The sequence below is a fragment of the Microcaecilia unicolor genome, chromosome 4 (genome assembly GCF_901765095.1).
Source record: "Microcaecilia unicolor chromosome 4, aMicUni1.1, whole genome shotgun sequence".
NCBI classification, from domain to species: Eukaryota; Metazoa; Chordata; class Amphibia; order Gymnophiona; family Siphonopidae; genus Microcaecilia; species Microcaecilia unicolor.
The window spans coordinates 58,471,684-58,496,288 of NC_044034.1; the positions used below are offsets into that span (position 1 = coordinate 58,471,684).

The 24,605-nt window shown below is 40.8% G+C and overlaps 1 protein-coding gene across 1 annotated transcript in view; it reads left to right on the forward strand.

Annotated features, from left to right (window-relative positions):
• The window catches only part of CUL5 (cullin 5), a 271,181-nt gene that overhangs the window by 70,509 nt on the left and 176,067 nt on the right, over nucleotides 1-24,605 (forward strand). The window contains exon 5 of the mRNA XM_030200261.1: nucleotides 10,084-10,225. Coding sequence (XP_030056121.1) covers nucleotides 10,084-10,225 — 142 coding nt within the window. The remainder of the gene's footprint in view (nucleotides 1-10,083; nucleotides 10,226-24,605) is intronic.

The window sequence follows — 24,605 nt, forward strand, 5'->3', positions numbered from 1 at the left end:
TCGCCATTGCAAATGCCTTTTTGAGAGGGGAGTGCGGTTTGCGCTACTATATCCGGCTAAGGTGAGAGTGGTGTATGAAAATAAAACCTTATTTTTCTCCGAACCTGGAGCGTTGGGCATTTTTATGGATAAGCTGTAGTGATATGACTTTTACTTAGTCTATGTGATATCTCTTTGCACCATGTTGGGTTTGAACTGAAGCACGTGTTTGGACTATGGCGACACAACGTAGGTGACGCAGACTAAGACAGAACTGGGGCAGAGAGGCTATTGACAACACCTTTGTTGAATTTAGAATCTGTAGGGAGTACTCTCCTTCATTTTTCCAGATCTAAGTAGTTGGTTTGAGGACTATTTGTTCTTATTACCTGAATTAAAAAATAAGTTGTTGTTTTGACCTCAGCGTTCTTCGGGAGGATTTCATTTTTTTTTCTAGTAAGGGGGGTGGGAGGTGGGATCTGGGGGGGGGGGGTTAGTGGTGTGTAGGAGGAGGAATGACTGCTGTGAAGTTGTTTGGGTTATGCATGATAGTAATTCTTTTATTTTCTTTGGGGGGATGGAGGGTTGGAGGGGGGTTAGAAGTGCATGGTCTTTGGGTTTGTAGGGGGGGAGGGGGAATTGGGGACGTTAGGGGGGGAATAGTTGGTCCAAGGTCACCGAGGATTAGTACACTCTTATGCTCATTTTCAAAGCACTTAGCCTCCCAAAGTTCCATAGAAACCTATGGAACTTAGCCTCCCAAAGTGCTTTGAAAATATGCCTCTATGTGGAAGGGATATGTTTGTGGGTCATGGTTGTCCCTTGTTGTTTGTTTTAACACTGTTCGAGGGGACTCAGCTGGGAGGTCCCTTGAGCATACTACTGCTTTTATTGTGTCTGGTTACCTTTTCCTTTTCTGATGGTGTCCTATGACTCCCCTTAAGATTATATCTTTGAATGTTGATGGTGTCTACGCCCCCATAAAAAGAACGAAGATCTTGCAAGCGCTCGAGCGACAGCGTGCAGATATTGCTTTTTTGAAAGAAATACATTTGGGGAAAGCAGAACATCTTAAATTAAAAAGAGAATGGGTGGGGGACCTCTATTTTGCTGCATACAATAGCAGGCAGCGAGGAGTGGCTATTTTGTTTATGAAAAACGTGGTGTTTGAGATTCACCGGCTGTATCAAGACTCAGAATCAGAAGGCCACTTTGTAATAGTAGTGGGGTTGCTGCAAGGAAGAAGAGTAGCTTTTTGTAATATTTATGCACCCAAAATTTATTCTCATAAATTCTTTACACTATTGTCAGCTCGTTTAGCTACCTTTGATGATTATCCCCTGGTCTTGGGAGACGATTTTAACATTACTAGTGACCCTTCGATAGATTGTGAGCCTCCTAAAAGACCAGCCAGAGACTACGAAGGGAAGGGGGTGAACTTTCTCATTAGTGAGTTGGGGGTGGTTGATGTTTGGCAAATGCTGCATAAGGATGAGCACGATTTTACATTTTTCTCTCACCCTCATGGCGTTCATGCACGTCTGGATTACTTCTTAATTTCTCACTCTCTGGTTAAAGTCACTTTTAAGGCACGGATAGGGTCACCTGATGTTTCTAATCGTGCTTCGGTATGGGTCAGTCTGTGCTGGGGAGAGGAAAGGGGGGTGCCTCGCTGGCGTATGAATCCTGCCCTTTATCAAGATCTAGGGTTGGCTGGATTTTGTGACTGATAATGATGAGTCAGTGGGGCCTCGTGTTCATTGGGAGGCAGCTAAAGCAGTGCTTTATGGTAAAATTATAGCGTGTAGTGCGTCATTGAATAAAAGTAGAGAATCTAAAATCTGGGATCTTACGAAACAACTAGGGGATGTTAGGAGAGTTTTGATCTTTGCTCCATCTGATGCTAATCGAAAAGTCTACTATGAAATTAAGAAGCAACTGCAGGCATTATTTGATGCTAGAGCAATTTATAGTGTTAAACTTTATAAGTATCGATTACACCAGTGGGGCAATAGAACTGGCAAGCTGCTGGCTTCTTTGGTGAGGCAGAGGGCAGGGAAAAGTTATAGTCATAGAATCAAAACTGCTACGGGAGTTTATCATACAAGTAGGGAGACCATACTGGGGGAGTTTGTTCGGTTTTATTCCAACCTGTATAGTAGTGGATCCTTCTCGGTTGAAAAGTGTGAAGACTTTTTTGCCAAATTGTGCTTGCCTTCATTGACATCTGGTCAGGTGGCAATTCTAAATGCACCCTTACGGGGAGTGGAAGTGCAGAAAGTCATTAAGCAATTGAAGTTGGCCAAAGCACCAGGCCCAGATGGTCTAGGCACAGAATTCTATAAAATCTTGCAGGACTTGATGATTCCTTCTTTTATTGCCATGTGTAAAGAAGTAAAAGAGTCTCAAGTCATGGGTCCTTCCTTAAATCATGTACATATTTATAACTAATAAACCGGGGAAGAACGCAGAGCTGGTAGGCTCGCATAGACCACTTTCACTGCTTAATCAGGACGTTAAGATCTTGGCGGCTGTGTTAGCCTCTAGGCTCAACTCTTGTTTGCCTCAGCTGGTACATATGGATCAGGTGGGTTTTGTTCCGGGCGGTTTGCCTCTGCTAACATATTAAAAGTGAGCCGCATTTTGTTGGAGGGGAGCCGTTGCTCGGGGGATGCTATTTTAGCCAGTCTGGATGCAGGGAAGGCTTTCAACAAAGTAGTGTGGGAGTATTTGTTTTGGGTTCTGAAGTGATTTGGTATACAGGGGAATTATTTAGATTGGATTTGTGCGCTCTATAGCAACCCTTCAGTAGAGATGCGTCAGTTTACAAATGTTTTGAGAGTTGTATGGAGTTTGTTATATAAAGAAAAATGCGATTCCAGATGATGCTGTTCAAACCCAGAAGGGGATAGTGCTGTTATATACTACTAATGCCGGTGTATGTAGCAAAATATCAAGTACTGTTTAGATCTGTATTGTATAGCATTGCCTCGTATTGCTGTTAATAAAGACAAAGTGAAAAAAAACCCCAAAACAACCCTTCAGCTCAGATCATTCTCAATGACTCGTTATCCGAAAGGTTTTTTTCTGTATGGGGGAACCCGACAGGGGTTCCAACTATTCCCTCTCTTATTTGTACTTACATTAGAGCCACTTGCTGTACGAATCCGTCAAGACTCGGTAGTGAGGGGGGTTTCTGTAGGTGGAAAGGAGTATCGAATTAATCTGTTTGCAGATGATATGCTTCTGGTGCTTGACGATGCATCTTCTAGTCTTCCGCAGGTTATGGCCATTGTGAGAGACTTTGGTGCATTTTCAGGTCTTAGCATAAATTTTGGAAAATCAGAAGCCTTACCAATTAGTAGCCTGTGTGTTTCTGCCTCTTCATCTACCTTTCCTTTGTCATGGGCTCGGGAGGGCATTAAATATCTTGGGGTGTATTTGGGGGCAGATCAGGCCTGGGTTTACAAGAAGACCAACAGAAAAGCTGGATGCAGTCAAACAACTCTGCTGTCGTTGGAAGGATCTCCCTGTGAATTTCATGGGACGAGTTGCATTAGTTAAAATGGTCCTCTTGCCTAAGCTGTTGTATTTGCTACAAATGCTACTGCTTTGGGTGTGTGTTCGTGAAGATCGGGCATTTCGTAGCATTGTTAGTTCATTTATTTGGCATGCAAAACGACCTAGGATTTCCTTTACTAAATTAACTTACGGAAGGGTCCAGGGAGGAGTTAGGGTACCTGATTTGCGGATGTATAATGTCTCTGCATTTTCTCCGTTGGGTGCATGAGATCCATTCGGGAGCTCACTTTTTTCCGCTGGTGGATTTATGGCAGAACTTGAGTTCCCGTTATGACCCTCTTGAAGTAATAGCGTCCGGGCGACTGTGGGGGCGTGGGGATGTATGGGGGAATCCATTTCTAGATGCTCTGAGATAAGCATGGATGTGGTGGAGAGCTCATCGTGGAGCACCTGGAGGTTACAATCCGTTCTTGACTTTAGTGGGTAACTCTGAGTTCCCAGCTGGCTGTGACTCCCCGGTGTTTAAGCGATGGGGTGAGGGGGGTTGCAGATACCTGGGGCATTTAAGGTTGTTGGGGAATAAAGAGTTTCCATCCTTTGAACAAATCCGATGTGCATGGAATGTTCCTAATTCTCATTTTTTTGCATATCTTCAGGTGAGAGATTATGTCCAGGTCAATGAGTGCCATTGGAGGACGCCAGTAATTTTCCAACAGTTGGACCTGCTTTTTCTAAACTTACCACCTAAATTAAATAAGCTGTCACAGTGGTATCAGGTTATTCGGGACTCCAGGAAGGCCCCCTATTTGACAAGCTTGGCAAGGGAGTGGAGTCATGACACAACAGAGGGTGTATCGGAGGTACAATTGGGGGCTGCTTTCGAGAATGTACATTCTGTGACTCCTATCGCGGCATTGCAAGACACACAGTTTTGGGTCCTACATCGAGTGCATATCACTAGACAGGTCATGGTGTTGTGGGAGGATGATGCGTGTGTTAAGTGTGGGAAACATACGGGTACTTTATTACACTCCTTGTAATGTCCGGTATTGTCCTCTTTTTGGACTAATGCGCTGGGGGTCATTGAGAAAACGCTATGTTGCGAAATTGACTGGTCCTATTCGGTAATATTGCTGGGAAGCACACTGTTGCTGCGCAGAGAGGGTCTGGGGGAGGCGCAGTGTAGATTTATTTTATTAGCGACTTTTCTTATGAAAAAATGTATTCTGCAATCTTAGGTGGATCCGAAGCCCCCATCGTTTGCTGTATGGCACAATCTTATGGGTGAGATGGCACGCTGGTTGCACACCTCTCTTAAATTTTCCACGTCAATGGGACACCGTCAGTATAGAGATTTGTGGGGCAGATGTAGTAGTAGTAGTAGCAGATATGTCTTACTGCACTCGTCCGAAGCCTCTCGTGAGGATGTGACTCTTTGAATATCCCTTCGAGAAGGGTGGGCTGGGGGGATTAAGATGTAAAATTGGATTAGAGGGGAGATGATTTTTGTTTGATAAGTTAATAGAGTGATGTATAGTTAGTGAAATTGATTCATGTATTTGCACTCGTTACTGTTATTTGTACTGTGTTATTGATAGAGTGCCTTTATTGTATGCTGCCATACTTCTTTTCTCTGTTCCAATAAAGATATATATATAAAAAAAAGAAAGGTTGTTGTGTAAGTGTCTTTGTTATATTTAGATATAAGTCCATCCATGCCATTAGGTGCATTAGGCGGCAAGTTCTCGCCAAAGTTTTCAGTTAGCAGCAACATCCTCATAGTCTTACCATGTGATCCCAGTATGGTGTAAATATTCTCTGAATGTATGTTGCTGTGTTTCATTTGCTATTAGATGGTGGCCATAGCACTGCTGTCTTTGGAAATCTTTGGTCTGAAAGCCAGAGGATAGCATATTCTGTGCTTTGCTACAGTGTCTACATAATTGGGCTCTTTGTAGTATCTCTTCATTAGTAATATGGTCTTGGTATGTGGCGTGTAATGTTTTCCTCAAACACCACTGATGGAATGCATTTCATTTTTGGTCTATGCATGTTTTGTGCATGGTGTGAGAGTAGGAGTTTGGATATTAAAAGAATATGGAAAGAGTAGTTGATACAGTATGAGGAAGTATTGTGTAAACTGAAGCGTAATTACTTAGATAAAAGGATTGAGATTCCCTATAATTAAATTCTTGGGTGTTTATAAATTATAAATTTAGATGGTTATTTTTCAGCTAGTTAGGTTTTCTTGAGTACAAAAATTGGTATTTATCTGTTTTCATACCACAGATGTTTTCACTGGGTACCTTTTTAGGTAGAATCTAATCTAGCTGAGTTGCTAAATCCCTAATAACAGGTCCTAAGTGACTTACATGGAGAGAAATTTAAAGCAGTTTTTAAGGAGCTACAGGAAGTATCAGCACAAATCAGAGTACAAAAGACCATTAAAATCTATTTAAAAAGAAGTTTGCAATCTCTTACGGAAAGACAGATAATTAAAAACTGTTCTAATAAAATCTGGTATTGCATCAAATATGTTCACTTGTGTAATTTAGGATTCATCACAGAAGAGTCACAAAAACTAAGTGGAGAATAAAAACAGGTCAGGGGAGGATTGAGTCTGTTGGAAAAAGGATGCTGGGCGGTCAATCTTAAAATCAGAAGCCCTACTATAATAAACCAGGGACTTGTTCATTGTGGGGCAGAAAGTAACAGAATGGTGGGACTGTTGATGAAGGGTTGCCAGCTTAGGGGTATTTGTAACCTTAAAGAACCTGCAGATTCATATAAGTTTGGAGATAGAGGAGGACAGAGTGAAGGATCACTCAAAATAGGGTGGTGGTAGGAAAAGAAGGGGAGGCAGAATGAGGGATGCAGAATCCTAGATTAAATATAGATCGGGAGGGCTAAGAAAAAGAGAGGTTGTAGTCTGTGACAAGTAGCTGAAATAGTTTTTGCAGCCTACAGTGAATAGAGTTGATCCTTGTAGTTCAACTAATATTAAAGCATCTTGTTTGGCAATGGGAAAGGTTGACCCAGATTGTTAATAGTTCCTTACTAGAGGGAGTTTACCCAAAGTTTTTGAAATTGACTGTTGAGAAGTCAGTGCTGAAAAAAGGGATGTTGGAGTTGATACACTTTTTTTTTAAATAATTCTCCACTATTAATGTTCCATTTTTGTTTTAATAAGGTGAAAGACAGTGGAAAGGCATTTGGTGGAATTCATAGATTATGGAATGTTGAATGAATATTAGTTAGGCTTTAGGGTATCTCAAAGTACTGAGATCTTATCAGTTTTGGTGATTGGCAATGTGTCTGAAGGGTTGATCAAGGGTTAGATGGAATCATTTCATTTGATTTGATGACACCTTTTGATAACAGCGGAAGTAGGTCTAGAGGGTGGGAAGCAGATAGTACTATGATAATTTACCTTCTTTCTGCAGGAGCATCAGCAGCAAGTGTTGGGAGAAGACCATTCAAGAAATGTGATAATATGATAGAGGGTCCCTCAGACCACCAACGGAGAATATAAGGCTTTAATTTCAAAGAAAGGTACAGTGCCTGATGTGGCCACATTTTGCCTGCAAGGCACTCTACTGTACTTTTCTGTGAAATTAAAGCCTTGTATTTATTCTACATTGATGGTCTCTGATTTTTTTTCTGTTGTTTGCATGTTGCAGATCTACTGCCTCTCTTGATCCCTTAATTTTATGTCCTACATTGTTTAGCATCTTTGTGAGTCTAAGTTTCTAGGGCAGGCTCATCTAAGGCAGTTTTCCCACTGAATGTCCACTACATATGTTGTATGCAAAATCTCTCTTGTACATATTTTTTAGGGATATCCTGGAAACCTGGTCTATGCAGCCTCAAATTTAAAGGAACTGTATGTGATAGTTGAGAGTCTGATATGCACAGTTCAGGAAAGAGACCTCGAGGTGATGGTATCTGAGGTTCTCAAGGTATTGAAACAACGTGACAAGTCATTGGCCAAGGCTAGAAGGATGTAGTCTACACTGATATTGGCATAACCAGAAGAAAGGAGTAGGTGATAATGCCCCTGTTTGTTGATGAGATTACATTGGGAATAGTGTTCAGTTTTTGAGGCCATAGCTTTGCAAAGACGTAAAAAGACTTGAAACCATTCAGAGGAAAGCAAACAAAATGGTAAGGGGTCTGTGCCTTAAAATGTATGAGAAGCATTTTTAAAGACTTGAATATATATACCCTGGAAGAAAAGAGAGATTGAAAGATATGATAGATCATTTAAAGTTTTGAAAGATAGTAATAAAAACCTTTTCCAAATACGGAGAAGTAATAGAACTAGAGGACATAAAATGAAATTGCAAGGAGGGAAGCTGAAAAGCAATATCAGGAAATACTTTTTTATGGAGAGGATGGTGGATGCCTGAAATACTCTTTCACTTGAAGTGATGGGATTGGAAACAGTGATGGAATTCAAAACAGCATGGTTACAGATGTTCCCTATATAGCATGAAGATGGAATAAAAGAATTGAGCACTTCCACTCACAGTAAAACTTTTAAATAACTATGTAAGACACAACCCACATTTCTTGCAGAGGGCAGGAATGGTTTGTTTGAAGGAATGTGTTCAAGGAAGCTCTCGTGCTACTCCCCCTCTGATCAGATATGTTCTTCTGGGGAGGAAAACATGGGAGACCCTGAGACATTGTAGCCTTTTCTATTTGTAACCTGACCTTCCTTCCTCTTGGGCCTTATGGTGTTACTGAAATTGGTCTCCTTGAGCCTTTGTTTTGTGCTTAAAAAAAGGATATTCTTGCACCTAGTACCCTCCTTTAGAGGGTGATATTGTTCTTTGCCCTGAATCAGATTCATCAGTTTTGAATGTAAGACAGGGGATGTAGGCCAGGATGGGGACTGTAACTGTCAAGCTGGACATAGGCCTTCCATCAGATGTTGATAGTTTCCCAGTTCCTGTTAAATTTTAGATAGGCTTGTTGGTCTATCAGTGGGTCCTGAAAAGACATGGTGGTCTATAAGGTGTTGATTTCTGAAGGAGTCATAATTGCTTCAGCCCACACCAGCAACAGTTTGCAGGCCCCAGAGAGCCAGAAACCCCTTCATTAGAGTGCAGGATTTCTTGTGCACAGAGTTTGAATCTCTTTCCAGAAGTCAGAGGCCTCCTGGCCTTCATTGTATGCCTGCTGTTAGCATGTAAGCATGTGTTCAGCTGAGAGGTTCTGCTTTGTATCCCAAGAGTCTGAAGAACTGTGTTGGCTCAGCCACCCCCCCCCCCCCAGCCCTTTCTGAGTAGAGCTTCTGTACATTCCTCTTGTCATGGATGAAGGGGAAGTTGAAATTTATTTTACCAGTTAATTTCCTTTTATTTAGTTCTGTCAGTTCAGTCCAGAACCTGCCCCGAGAAGCCATGGTGATTAAGGTTGTTTAGTCTGACAAATTCTGAAAATGAACAATGAGTGCATTGTTCACTTTTGTAGTTATTTGGAGATTCCATAAACCAAGGGTAAGAAAATTATTATCTTGACCCTGAGTTACTGACCAAGGAGATAGGTTTTTGATGACACTAGGTCTGTTGTTCTAGAAGCCCAAAAGAATTTAGAATTGGGAGTGTGTATAAAGTTCTTTTGAAAGTTGCTTGATTGATACCAGTAGAAACTGAAAATCTCTATCTGAGGAGCAGTTGGAGTGGAGGAGTGGCCAATTGGTTAGAGCACTGGTCTTGCAATCCAGAGGTGGCCGGTTCAAATCCCACTTCTGCTCCTTGTGATCTTGGGCAAGTCACTTAACCCTCCATTGCCTCAGGTATAAAAATTAGATTGTGAGCCCTCCTGGGACAGAGAAATATCCAGTGTACCTGACTGTAACTCACCTTGAGCTACTACTGAAAAAGGTGCGAGCAAAATCTAAATAAATAAAATAAATAAATTGTAATAAAGGCAAAAACAGTATCGGTTTCTGTATCAACACTGACAGTTCATACCAGGTAATGGCTTTTAGTTATAACACCTGTCCACTGGACGTTAAAATAAAATCAGTTTTTATAGTCCGGTGTAGGACAACTGAATGGAGGACAAGCCAGGGGTCAGGTGAGAGAGTACTGGGGATATGATGTTTTTCTGGCATTCATCCAATAAACACCTATTTTAATATATGTTTTTATGTATCGAGTTTCTTTATCAAAGTTTATAGGTTAAAACCAGAAGCCTTAATGAATTTTTTTTTCTTTCTATGTATGTTCACACAGAGTAGGGCTAAATGTTGTTGGGCAGACTGGATGGACCGTGCAGGTCTTTTCCTGCCGTCATCTACTATGTATGTAAATGCGAATTGGAAAGGTAAAGCTGAGAGAGAACTGAGATGGTCTGAGAACATTGTGAAGCAGGGCTCTGTACAGAATGAACATTGATTTCTATTATACTTCAATAGTAATGATATTTTTTTTAGTATTTTTTGGGCCTAATTCTGGAAATGTTTTTTTACAAGAAGTGTTGATATAGCACATATGTTATGTATTTATTCTATTTAAGCTATTTAATATTGTACCCATTCTCTAAAATGTATTGATTTTTATGGTCTTGTAGCTCATGCTGGATACCTGGAATGAGTCCATCTTTTCAAATATAAAGAACAGACTTCAAGACAGCGCAATGAAGCTGGTCCATGCAGAAAGGCTGGGAGAAGCTTTTGACTCTCAGCTGGTTATTGGAGTAAGAGAATCATATGGTATGTTCATTACTTCAAATAAGTTGTTCTCAACCCATTCCTTAGGAGACACAGCCAGTCTAGTTTTCCAGGATATCCTCAGCAAATATGAAGGAGATTTGCATGCACTGTCTCTAATATACTCAGATCTGTCTCATGCGTGTTCATTATGGATAATCTGAAAACTCTTCAGAGGACAGCTAGGGATTGTTCTTGACATAGAATATGGTGAAATTTTTTTCAGTATGTACATTTGTCCTGTAAATATCTATATGGACAGGCATGCATACATACATTTCAGGCAGTATTTAACATAGCAAGCTTGGCGCTTCTAGTTTGGTTATGTTGCTGTCATCTAAAACAAAGGGGGCAAAGAGAAGCAGATGAAGATTGTTTACTAACAAAGATATAAAAATGCTGGTATAGCTCAATAACAATTGACCAGATCCCAGAGTTGCATCAGACAACAGTGTTTTTTGGGCTACAACAATATGAAAAAAATTCAGTTAAGACTGACACAGTAGCTCAGGTATGCTGTAGCCTGACAGCTGCTGCTAGTCTTCGAGTAGAACTGAGGGGTAACTTTAGAGGCTTTCCTGTGGATAGCTAGAGTACCTGATTTACTCAGCCTTGCCATCTTTGTTGAAGAGGATCTTTCTGTCTATAGAAATAATTGGCAGCAGATCTGTCTGTCTGTTTGCCGGAGGGCAGGGTGGGTATGTACACCCTGTTCTGGTAATGATCCAACTCAAAAGCACACATCAGATCCCCCATCCTCTACCTCCCTCCCACCTTCACAAGCAGATCCATATCTGCTGTCAAGACAATAAGAAAAGTATGGGAAGATTTGGAAGGGAAGGGAAAACTGAGTGTGAGAAAGGGTTAAAGTAAGAGAATGATTCAAAACTATTTCAATAGCCATCCACCCCTAAGTACTTGGCCTAATGGGGACAATGAAGGGGCACTGAGAAGGAGGAAACATTGAGAAAGCAAGTATGTGACTGCTGAAGAGAGGGAAGAAGAACTGAAAGAGAGAGATGGGGGAAATGCAGGATTTGTATTTGTTTTGAGGCCGACTGGGGTAGAAGTGTTGGCATTTAGGCTTGGGAAAAGTGCCTTAGCAGGAGCAAGGGGAGTAAATAGGCATTTCCGGTGAATTTCATCAGGTGTGAGCTGGTGTGTGTGATTAAGGGGATGGACCTCCTGTCATATGAGGAAAGGCTTAAGAGGTTAGGGTTCTTCAGCTAGGAGAAGACAACTGAGAAAGGGATATGATAGAGGACTACACAATCCTGATTAGAACAGGTAAATGTGAATTGATTGTTTACTCTTTTTCAAAAAGTACAAAGACTAGGGGACACGCCATGAAGTTACATGGTAATAATTTTGAAACATATAGAACATTTTTTTTTCATATTTTTGTATTCAACGAATAGTTAAATTCTGAAACTCGTTAGCTTTTATCTGGGTTTAAAAATGGTTTGGACAAGTTCCTGAAGGAAAAGTCTATAACTTGCTATTAAGATAGATGTGACAGAAAGACGCTACTTATCCTTGGGAATCTTGCTACTCTTTGGGATTCTGCCTTGCACTTGTGACCTGGATTGGCCATTGTTGGAAACAGTATGGCTATTATATTCTGTGTGTGATGGAGAGGAACATATTGGTAGGGTTATACTACCATCCACCTGGACAGGATGAAAAGACATGCAGTAAAATACTAATAGAAATTGGGAAGGCTAACAGTTAGGACCCTGTTTACCAAGGTGCGCTAGAGGCACAATAGCGGTTTTAGTGCGCACATGGTGTCGTGAGCTCTGAGGTGTCGACACTCGAGAAGCGTCGGCACCAGGAGGATCGCAACCCCCCCTCCAAAAAAAAAAAAAAAAAAATTCAAGAGGTGCTGATGTGCTAGTCTCCGAGTGAGTGGCCAAGACCTGGCTCCTGTCTCAACCCCAGTGGTTCTGCAACCTGTCTCTGGGCTGGAACTCCAGCTTTTGGGTCATTCCATGCCAAGTGGTCTAAAATTAAAAAAAAAGTTCCCACCATCATGTTCTCCAATTTTGTTCAAATTTTATCTGTTGCGCGAGTCAGGTGTTAAACGAAGTTTCCCCAAAATTTGAGGTCTCTAACTGCAATAGTTGAAGATCTAGACCCCCTTTTCTGAAAGGTTGTCAGTCCATGAGCGCGCGACATTTACCAAAATGCATTTTTTGGGTCTAATAAAATCCAAACACATTTATAAGAGTGGCTAAAAAAATTCAAATCCTGTACAGTTTGATGCTAATTCCGATGAAATACATTTTAACATTATGGATGCAAAATCCAGTCAAGCAAGTTGACTCAAAGTGTGCATCAAAATTGGTCGCGACTCATCAGAACATATTTGGACCAGTATTCAGACCGCAACAACTTCCATGCAAACAAAGATACGGACTTGAAATTTTGAACAAGCATTATGCTTGTGCTGGACATAATACTGCCAGATTTGCCACTAACCAGCATCTATAACCGACCTGCAGGATCTCTTCAAAGTTGGCACTGTCAGCGCAAATGGTAAAATGTACCAAAGTTCAAAGGCAATTATGAAAAAGAGTCTGCCTGAATCAGCTTGTGAACAGTATCATCTGAAAGAGAAAATTGTTCTCTACAACACTATGTTTTTGTTTTGCAATGCCACCATTAAGTAGCCATTTACTCAGGTCAAAGTATGTTATATTTAGTACGCTTGATGCGCTAATTTTTCTTCATTTCTAGGAAATTGAGTCTTAATAGTCGCTTAAAAGTATTGATATAGTTATTTATTCATTTGTATTTTATTCATTGATTGTCCAATCGTTTATTGTGCGCTGTTATCAGTTTGGTCGTTCCATCTCAGGTGAATATTCCAGCTTAATAAAATCTTTTTAAAAGTGTGTTTATCATCTGTTGTACCATTTAATTATAGATGTCAGAAGACAAGAAAAATGAAGAATCCTTGGCTCCCTGTTCAATTGGGAAAAATGCTGGTACATCAAAGTGCCACGTAATCTTCTGTGCTAAGAAGGCAGGATTCAAACCTTTTGGGGATTTCACAGAATGTGACCACAAATTGCTTCTTATGCGTTCAGAAGCAAAACTTGATGAAGATTCCGTCATTTGCTTCACCATGAATCCCTTTCCTAAGTGAATATCAATCAATGCAAAAGAAATGTTGCAATCCATTCAAGAAGAAGAATCATAATGTAAGAGCTGGACTTAGAGTGATTGATATTGAAACAGCTGCCAAACTTCGTGAGCTAAATAAAAAAGAAGTGATAAATATAAAACCAGGTCAGAAGCTTTGCCCTGCCTGCAAGTCGACAGTAAATAAAAAGCTAGAACCATCATCATCATCATCACTCCAATCTGAACAAGATTTCACAATGGATGAAACAACCATCCATCAACAAAAGTTTATCATTTATTGGTGCTTCACCACTGAAAAGGAGACAACTAAGTGACAGAGATAAGCCAAGCTACGCAAAAAGAAAGATTTCTGAAGCACAAAGTTTAATTGGAAACCAAATTGCTGCTGCTGTGGGGATCAATTACCACGAACAACCACGTAAAAGTGGGCCAGGATGTAATAATTGTGCAGACCTCGATAATCTTATAGAAGATTTGAAAGAAAAATTTAAAGTATCAAATCATAAGGAAAAGGTTCAAATATTGACCTTAGTTCCAAGAAGCTGGACAATTAAAGATACAGTAACAGCATTTGATGTATCAGAAAGAATGGTAAAGCAAGCCAGAAAACTGAAGGCTAAGCAAGGTATTTTAGCTGTTCCAGCAAATCGCCAAGGAAGGAAGCTCTCATCTGAAGTTGTTCAGAAAATACAAGATTTTTTGAAGAAGATGATGTCTAGTAGTGCTATAGAAATGATTATTAGTAGTCGTAATACTGGAACCCACACACACAATCAGGAAGGCACTGCACTGGAACCCACACACACAGTAGCAAGGCAAAATACTGGAACCAACACACATGAGCAGCAAGACACTGCGCTGGAACCCACACAGACAATAGTAAGGCAAAATACTGGAACCCACACACACGAGCAGTCTCAACGAGCAGGAGCTGAGTAGGAGGATGACCAATGAGGCAGAAACAAAAAAGATGGCATCTTGGGACCCAGGTGAGCAGAGAAGCTAGGCAGAATGTCTTTGATGCGAGAGTGTTGTCTGGACTGGTGGGGTTAAATCTGGCATGGCATCTGATGTCATGAGGGCGATGGGAGGTTCAGGTTCCGCACTGCAGTGGAGCTCCTCCTGGCAATGCGGCCTGCTGCCAAGGACCTGTCGTGCACTGCCTGCACAGACCGTCGTCTTGAGTCATGGTGGGACTGTGACACTGGGCATTTATGACATTTAGTGTGAACAAGTGCAAAGTGATGCAGCTAGGGAAAAATAATTCCAGCTACAGATACAAAATACTAGGATCTGACATAAGAGTCCTCATCCAAGAAAAAGCTCCTTAAATTGTCATAGATAATACGTTGAAAGTTTTAGCCTAGTATGCTACAGCTGCTAAAAAAAGAAGGCAAGTAGAATGTTGGTTATTATACAAAAAAAGATGGAAAGCAAAACTGAAAGTCATTCTGGTTGCTGTATGTCAAAAAGGATGCAGCCCATCTAGAAGTTTCAGAATAGACTGACAAAAATGATAAAGGAGATAAAGTACTTCTCTTATAAAGGGCAACTAAAATGGTTAGGGTTCTTCAACATGGAGATAAGACTGAGAAAGGGACATGGAAGTTTGTAAAATCATGAGTTGGGTGGAACAGTTAAATAGTTGATTTTTTTTGTGTGTGGTTTGCATAAGACGTGTGGTATAAGTTCTCATAATAATCATTAGGATATCAGTATTGTGATTGGTTGTGTAATCACTCATTTAGATAGTCCGTTTGGATAATCATATACCTTTGTATATTTTTGAAGCTAATCTAGTTTTGTAATCTGCTTTGCAATTTGCAACACATACAAATAACTATTATTTTTCTATTCCTAAGAAATCATAATATATTTCATCTGTGACATTGTTCTTTTCATTAGTACAGCTAGCTAGCCTAAGGGCCAAAGAGGTACACAACCTAGAAACGTGTCCAGAATAATTGCTATTTAGTAGTGTTCTGTCAGCTAAGTACCTCTGGATATATATTAGGAGTTTGTCCTGAATATACCCCTACACTTATCAAAGACTGTCCAGTTGCACTGGGTACTGCTCTTGAAGCCACTGGGAATCTTCGTGGACTTAAAAACTTTGTCGGCTAAATTAAATGATGCAACAGTGCCTAAAAAAGGAGCAAGGCACAGTAAAAAGGAAAAGGAAAGGTAAAAAAAAAAAGGTTCCAACAAGAGGAAATTCAATTATAAAGATAATAAAGCAGCCAGAAGACACAAAAAAATAGCTAAGACGATGCGAATGAGAGGGCAAGAAAAACACCCTTCTCATGTAAACAAGAACTGAGGAGACTGCGTTTGCGCAACAGGCGGGAAGGCACAAAGCTTTCATTTAGTTTTCGTAAATTCTCTGGACCAAGCAATGTGATCAGTGTCATCCACTTGTGAGAATACAGATGCCTGCTTGTCCTCGGAGAAAAAAAAAGTTTGACATTTAGCAAACCTAGACCGCACTTATCCTTGCACTTATCCTTGCCCTTGACTTAAACATGAGATCAAATTATAGTCGAGTGTATACAGTACTCAATGAAAACACACAGTGAACATCTTTTTTTTTTTTTTTTTTTTTTTTGACCTTCAGATTTCATTCATTTTATAAGATTCAATTCTGAGGCCCAAGACATTATTGGGCCTCAGAATTGAATTTTCATTTACCACTTTTTTTTTCTTTTTACATAAAAAATCACAGTTTAACGCAAGTCCATCTCCTTCAATAGAATGTTATATCCATGGATGTTGATTGTCTTATTTATTTATTTATTTTAAACCTCTGGTCAAGTGCGCACTAGGACATTTGGTCTGAATTAGCACTCTGGTGTTTCATGCTAAAAGAAATGCTAGAGGAGACCTGAAATGAGAAGATTCACTTTTGTATATTAATTTGCGTGTTCCCCTACCTATTCTGCCTCTCCCATTTGGGCAGCAGAAGCCAGGGGCTCTCTCTGGTAAATAATTTGCGTGTTCCCCCACCTATTCTGATCTCATACTCCCCCAGACTGCTCTTACACAGTCCAGGAATTAACGAACTCCATAATCAGAAGGACTCACTGGGATATAAGAAGATAGTTTATTTCAATCTTACCAATAGCAGTACAGGCAAATCGGGCAGTCATATGATGGCGCAGCATTACACGACACGTCTGTCACCCGCCTTCTCTTGTAGACTTCCTTCTGTCCTAATACCCTTCTGACTCCCATTTTTATACTATTTTCACCCTATTCATTTCAATGGACCTTAGCTTTGTCACCAGGGTTCTTGGCCTTTATCAGTTTGATCAAAATTACTTCACATATTCTCAAACTCTAGCTATAAACAAGATAAGTTCAGAGCGCATCTTGTTAGATGATTTTACATGTTCTCAAACCTTCCTCTAGCTCCCTCCTTTGGATGTTCTCACCTGGGGTGCAGCTGACCCAGTACTATCTTTACTTAACCATAGCATCTCTTGCTCATGACGTCTTGTAGGTGCCAGTCTCCTCATTATCTACAGAGTAGATTCCCTCCACCCTCTGTCAGCTGTCTGAGCACTTACTTCAGCATTTGCTACAGTAAAATGTAACTGTGTCAAAGGTGATCTCTGATTTCTACAAGCTAAGCTCTCTTTTGTATCAGAGATGATTTTGATTTTAAGAAGCCTAGCTCTTATTATGAGCCATTGGCCTGTATTTTACTGAGAGCAAGGGCTAGCATAACTCTTCACTTTGGAACTATATTAAGTTAGAAGCATGACATGCATGTTTTATTGAACTCCAAAGTTTATTTTTATTTTACACATACATACATACAAAGATGTAGGCGAAACTTTTTAACCATTTTCAGCTCAGTGTACATATTTCTCTTAATTAAAACTTTTAATGTGTTAAATTTAATGTGCACTATATTTATGAGGCATTAATAAAATAAATGTGCATTATATATTTTTATTTATTATAAACAAAAAATACCCACAGTGCCTTGCAAAAGTCTTCACATGCATGCATATTGATCACACACTGTTGTCTAAAACGTATTTCACTACCTATACAACATACATGAAAGAATAACTATATTCAAAAAGTAAATAAGAATTAGAAACAAAAAAAAAAAAAGCATTCCATAAGGATTCACAACCCTTCACTCAGTATTTGGGGAAAGTTTCTTTTGCAAAAATAAAAGCCATGAGTTATTTAGGATAAGTGATTACCAATTTTGCACAGTGGGATTATTGAGGTTTTGCCCATTCTTCTTGACAGAATAGCTCAAGTTCTTTCAAGTGGCTGAAGTCTTCAAGTCTTGCCACACATTTTCCATTAGATTCAGATCAGGGATTTGACTATAACACTTGAGGACGTTCACTTTCATCTTGCTGAACCACTCCAGTTTTGCCTTTGCTTTGGACTTAGTGGGACTGCCCTGCTGAAAGATGAATCTTCTCCCACTCCCATGTCTATGGTAGGCCAGAACAGGTTTTCTTCCAGGATTTGCCTACTTTTAAACCATCAATCTTTCACTTGATCTTCACAAATCTATCTGGTTACTGCTGCTGCAAAGTGTCTATAAAACATAATACTGCTACACTATGCTTTACCGTAAATATTTTGATAGCAAGATTTTTTTTTAATTTACATTTATATCCTGCACAATCTAAGCATTCTTGGTGGGTTACAGTTAAAAACATTCATAATTATCCCACACATTTAAAAACACACTATAACAAAATACACAGCTAATTCAGACCACCAGTCGTGACTACCAATCTGTCACAGATAAAAAGCCAATAACTAACTATCCCCTAACTAATAGATAGTAAACCCTGTTATCTTACCCTGCAGTCCGTGGCAGACTTCCAGTGGTAAAGAAGCAGATTCCTCCTCTGAGACTCAAGCTGGAGTTCATTGGAGCCCTCATTGATACTCAAATGGTTCAAACCCACCTCCCAGACGTGAGAGTAGACAATCTAGTCACACTCTCATCCAAGGTTCGAGCCTCTCAGGGGGTCACAGCTTGTCAGATTTTGAGATTTTTGGGCCACATGGCTTCCACAGTGTACGTTACACCCATGACACTACTTCAGACGAGATCAGCTCAATGGAGCCTAGCTTCTCAGTGGTATCGAGCTAGGAGGAGTCTAATCATCTGAGTGTCCCCAGAGATTGAACGCTCCCTTCAGTGTTGGACCATTCCATCCAATTTGACTCTGGAATTTCCATTCCAAATTCTTCAGCCATAAAAAGTTCTGATTGATGCATCTCTCCTGGGATGGGGAGCTCATGTAGATGGACTTCACACTCAAGGACCTTGGTCCTCCCAGGAAATGAATCTTCAGATCAGTTTCCTGGAGGTCCAGGTGATCTGGAACGCTCTAAAAGCTTTCAGAGATTGGCTATCTCACAAAATTGTTCTCATCCGAACAATTAGGTTGCAGTGTATTACACCAAAAAGCAGGGTTGCACTGAATCATGGCCTCTGTGTCTGGAGGCTGTCTGGATATGACAGTGAGCTCACAAGTATGTTCCTTCGAGCCACTTATCTTTGTAGGCAAAAGCAAATACCCTGGCCAACAGACTGAGCAGGATAATGCAACCTCACGATTGGTCTCTCAATATGGGTATAGTCTTCAATATCTTCCGAACGTGGGGATCTTTTTGCCACTCAGATCAACCACACGGTCCCTCAGTTCTGTTCCGGGCTTCAGGCCCATGACAGGCTAGCATTAGGTTTTTCTCCAAAAATGGGGGACAAGTCTTCTGTAAACTTATCCTCCCATACCTCTAGTGGGAAAAACTGAAACTCAAGCAAGACCGCAGACCATGATTCTAGAATTATCCTCTGAAGAGCCATGAAGATTGGATTGTTTTCTGACCCTCATCATGCAGAACAAGGGGTCACTTCTACATCCCAATCTCCAGTCTCTGGCTTTCACAGCTTGGATGTTGAGAGCCTAGAATTTGCTTCCTTGGGTCTCTCGGAGGGTGTCTTCTGGGTTTTGCTGGCTTCTAGGAAAGATTCCACTAAGAGGTGCTACTTTTTTAAATGGAGGAGGGTTTGCCATCTGGTGTGAGAGCAAGGCCCTAGTTCCCCTTTCTTGCCCTTCACAGACCCTGCTTGAATACCTTCTACACTTATCAGAGTCTTGGCTAATGACCAACTCCGTAAGGGTTCACCTTAGTGCAATTAGTGCTTATCAACGTGTGGAAGGTAAGCCCACCTCTGGATATCTTCATTTGCTTCATGAGAGGTTTGCTTTTGTCGAAGCTCCCTGTTAAACCTCCACCAGTGTCATGCGATCTCCACATTATTTATTTATTTATTTGCATTTGTATCCCACATTTTCCCACCTATTTGCGGGCTCAGTGTGGCTTACAATACATTATGAGTGATGGTAATACAATTAGTTGCAGTAAGATTATGGGTTACATTGTGAAGAGTTATGGGAAGACAGAGTAAATTCAGGATGTCATATGGGGATAGAACAGCGGAAAGTAGTGGTAGGGGAATTGAGAGGGAGAAAGACAATATCAAGGGAATATAAAGGTCTAACAATTTTATCTGTGGATAGAGTTTTAAGAGTGGTGATGATGCGGGGGAAGAGAGTTCAGAAGATATTGTATTGATGCGTATCTATAATTGTGTATAGACTTCATGTGTTTTGATCCTTGCAGTAGATTTTCTCAAATAAATAAGACTTCAGTAGTTTGCGGAAGTCGGTCAGCTCGTAGATCGTTTTCAGGTTGCATGGCAGTGCATTCCAGAATTGTGTGCTCATGTAAGCGAAGGTTGATCCATGCAGTGCTTTGTATTTTATGCCTTTGCATTTAGGGAAATGGAGGCTGAGGAAGGTTCGGGATGATCTTTTGGCGTTTCTGGGTGGCAGGTCTATTAAATCTGACATGTATGCAGGGGCTTCACCATAAATGATTTTGTGGACTAACGTGCTTACTTTAAAAGTGATACGTTCCTTGAGTGGTAGCCAGTGTAGTTTCTCCCGTAAGGGTTTTGCACTTTCGTATTTTGGTTTTCCGAAGATGAGTCTGGCTGCTGTATTCTGGGCTGTTTGTAGTTTCCTCAGTATTTGTTCTTTGCATCCTGCGTATAATGAGTTGCAATAATCCAGGTGACTGAGTACGAGTGATTGTACTAGACTGCGGAAGACAGATCTTGGAAAGAATGGTCTTATTCTTTTCAGTTTCCACATGGAGTAGAACATTTTTTTGGTTGTGTTGTTTGCATGAGTCTCGAGTGTTAGGTTGCGGTCAATAGTGACTCCAAGGATTTTTAAAGTTTCTGAGATTGGCAGATTTAGTTTAGGTGTGTTGATGGCGGTAAATTTATTTGTGTTGTATTGGGAGGTAAGTATGAGGCATTGAGTTTTTTCTGCGTTCAGTTTCAGTCGGAATGCATCTGCCCAGGTGTTCATGATGTGTAGACTTTGGTTGATTTCGTTAGAGATTTCATTTATGTCTTTTTTGAATGGAATATATATTGTTACATCATCGGCATATATGTACGGGTTAAGGTTATGGTTTGATAGAAGTTTTGGCAGGGGGGTCATCATTAGGTTGAAAATAGTTGGTGAGAGAGGGGATCCTTGCGGTACTCCACAGTCAGGTGTCAATGCAGCAGACGTAGTTGAGTTTGATGTGACTTGATATGAGCGTAAGGTTAAGAACCCCTTGAACCAGTTTAGGACATTGCCTCCAATGCCAAAATATTCGAGAATGTGTAATAGGATTCCGTGGTCTACCATATCAAAAGCACTTGACATGTCAAATTGTAAGAGGAGTATATTGGTGCCGGTTGCAATCATTTGTTTGAATTTGGTCATTAGGGTAATTAATACTGTTTCTGTGCTGTGATTTGACCGGAATCCTGATTGGGAATCATGTAGTATGGAGAACTTGGTGAGGTAGTTTGTGAGTTGTTTGGTAACCATCCCTTCGGTTATTTGGTTATTAGTGGTATAGATGCTACTGGTCTGTAGTTAGTTATTTCGCTTGCGTTTTTCTTTGTGTCCTTGGGTATTGGGGTGAGTAAAATGTTTCCTTTTTCTTTTGGAAAAATTCTGTTTTGTAGCATGAAATTCATGTGGTTAGTTAGGTCTATTATGAATTGTTGAGGGGCTAATTTCATGAGGTTGTTTGGGCAGATATCTAGTTTGCATTGGGATCTGGCGAATCTTTTGAGCGTTTTAGCGATGAGGTCCTCTGATAGTAGTTTGAATTCGGTCCAGATCCTGTCTGCTGGGTATATTCTGTCTTCTGGGTCTAGACAGTTTAGGAGTGTTGCGTATTCAGTAGGGCTGGTGGGTATTTTAAGTCGTAGTTGTATGATTTTTTCCTTGAAGTGTTTCGCGAGGTCGTCGACCCCTGGTGTATTTTTGCTGTTGTTTGTGACTGGTGTGGTGTCTAGCAATTTGTTTACAAGGTAGAAGAGTTTGTGTGTGTCTTTGTAGTTTGGTCCAATCATTGTTTTATAGTGTAGTCTTTTAGTCTGTTTAATGGTATATTTGTATTTCCTCCGGAGTGATTTCCAGGCATTCAATGTGTGTTCGCCTTTCTTTTTGTTCCATGTGCGTTCTAGTTTTCTGACTTGTGTTTTGAGTTTTTTTCAGCTCTTCGGTGAACCATGAGTTTGGTTTTATCCTGTGTGATGTTCTGGTTTGGATTGGGGCGATTGTGTCTGTTGTCTTACATATGTCGTCCCATTCTTGGAGGAATTGAATGGTGTCTGTATTTGTTGACCATTCGTTTTGGTAGACCTGTTGCCAGAATGTTGAGGGGTCTATTTTTCCTCTCGTGGTATATGTTGTTCGTTCATGTTTGTTAATTGCGTGTCTGTGTATTTTTCGCCAGTGGAGGGAGACATATGATTTGTGGTGGTCTGTCCATGGTGTGGGTGCCCATCTTGTATCTGTAAGTAGGAGAGTTGAATCTGGGTCGAATTTGTGTGTAATGATGTCCAGTGTGTGTCCTTTTTCGTGTGTTGGTTGATTATTAGGTGCGTGTAGATCCCAGAGTTTTAAGAATTCTTTGCATTCTTGTGTGCCTGTTGAGGTGTCGTCCTCGAGGTGTAGGTTGATGTCTCCTATTATGAGGATGTTTGAGACAGAGACACATGTGTTAGAGATGAAGTCCATGAGTTGCGTTTGGGAGTCTTTCCATTTTCCTGGTGGCCTGTAGAATAGTATTGTGTTGAGGTGTCCTTGTAGGATCGGATGAGTGATTCTTGTTGAGGCAATTTCGAGTTGTGGTGAGGTGGATTTGCCTGTGGTTGTTACGGTGAATTCGGATTTGTAAATTATGGCTATTCCGCCACCTCTTTTTCCATTTCTTGCCCAATGGGTGATTTTGTATTCTGGTGGGCATGTCTCTATGATGGCGGGGTCTGTAGGGCCGTGGAACCATGTTTCCTTGATAAACAGAAGGTCTAGATTCTCTGTGGTAATCCAGTCTAGTATGTCTATTGAATTGCTTACTGCTGATCTTGCATTGACGTATCCTATTCGGATTAAGCGTTATGGTTCTGTAGGGAGGTTAGATGTATTTATTTTTATTAGTTGTCTGTTTCTTCGGTGGTTGAATTTGTCGTTGTTGTTTTTTTTCTCTTTCTGTTGGTGAGGTTCGTATGTTGAAATTTTTCCTTTAGGTTGGTGGTTGTATTTTTGGTCTGGTGGGTTGTTAATAGTTTGTACATAGAGTTGATGGATTGTGGTTGGGTTGTTATTGATGTTAGGGGTGGTCCATGCGTGGTAGATTATTATCAGTAGGTTATTGGTATTCATGTTGGATTTTTTTTTTTTTTTGTACTCACTCAGCTGATGAAAGCTCCTTTTGAGCCACTGAATTCCTGCCATCTGAAGTACTTGACTTGGAAGGTCATTTTCTTGGTGGCTGTTACTTCAGCTCGTATGGTCAGTGAGCTTCAGACCTTAGTTGTGGATTCAACCTATACTAAGTTTCATCACAACAGAGTAGTCCTCCGCACAAACCCTATTTTTCTTCCGAAAGTGGTGTCTGACTGAACCAGTCTGTTTGTCTTGCCAACATTCTTTCCCCGACCTCTTGTCCATTCTGGCGAAAGCAGCTTGCAGATCTTGGATTGCAAGAGAGTATTGGCCTATTACATGGAACGGACAAGGCCCCACAAACAGTCTGCCCAGCTTTTTGATTCTTTGGATCCCAACAGGATCGATGTCACCATTGGGAAACGCACCATTTCAATTTGGCTGGCAGATTGCATCTCCTTCACTTATGCCTAGGCTAAGCTGGTCCTAGAGGTTCATCACGGCTCACAGTCATGGCTGTGTCGGTAGCCCACTTAAGATCAGCCTCCATTGAAGAAACTGCAAGGCTGTGACATGGTCTTCACTCCACACATTGACATCAAAGTACTGCCTTGAGCAAGATACCCGACGTGACAGTAGGTTCAGACAGACATTGTTGCAGAATCTGTTTGGAGTCCTAGAATCCAACTCCACCCTCCTAGGCCTGTTTTATTCTGTTCCAGGCTGCACTCTAATTCAGATTGTATTATGTCCTTGCCATTGCGAGGCCTAATTGACCAATGTTTGTTGTTTTTGGTGAACCTGGTTGCTAGGAATTCCTCACTTGTGAGAATATAGAAGTCTGCTTGTCCTCGGAGAAAGCGAAATTACTTACCTGTAGCAGGTATTCTCCGAGAACAGCAGGCTTTATATTCTCACAATCCTTCCCACCGCCCCTTGGAGTTGTCTCCTTTGTTATTTGTACTTTATTTTTTGCTATAGTATTAAACTGTGGAGACCTCATTCACACGATGAGCGGGAAGGCACTCGTTCATTTTCAGTGGAGCGCTACAAACGCTCCACAAAGCTCTCATTTAGCTTTGGTAAATTCTGGACGGGGAGATGCGGATCAGCGTCACCCACTTGTGAGAATATAAAGCCTGCTGTCCTCAGAGAATACCTGCTACAGGTAAGTATCTTCTCTTTTTCTGTAGCCTGTAACGTGTCATATCAATGACTGGTATCTTTAACACAACTCAGATTTTGTCCACAACTAATGAGGTGCAGCTTAACCATCCATTACACTTTAGTTATGTCTTGCATGTGTGATCCTGTTGACTGAGAGGGTTGTTGTCATCCAATCCTTTTTATCAGCTTCTCCGCTTTGTGTGGCAGTGGATCTGTAGAATTCATGTCTCCCCCCACCCCATTTTTACAAAGCCATGCTGCAATACCTA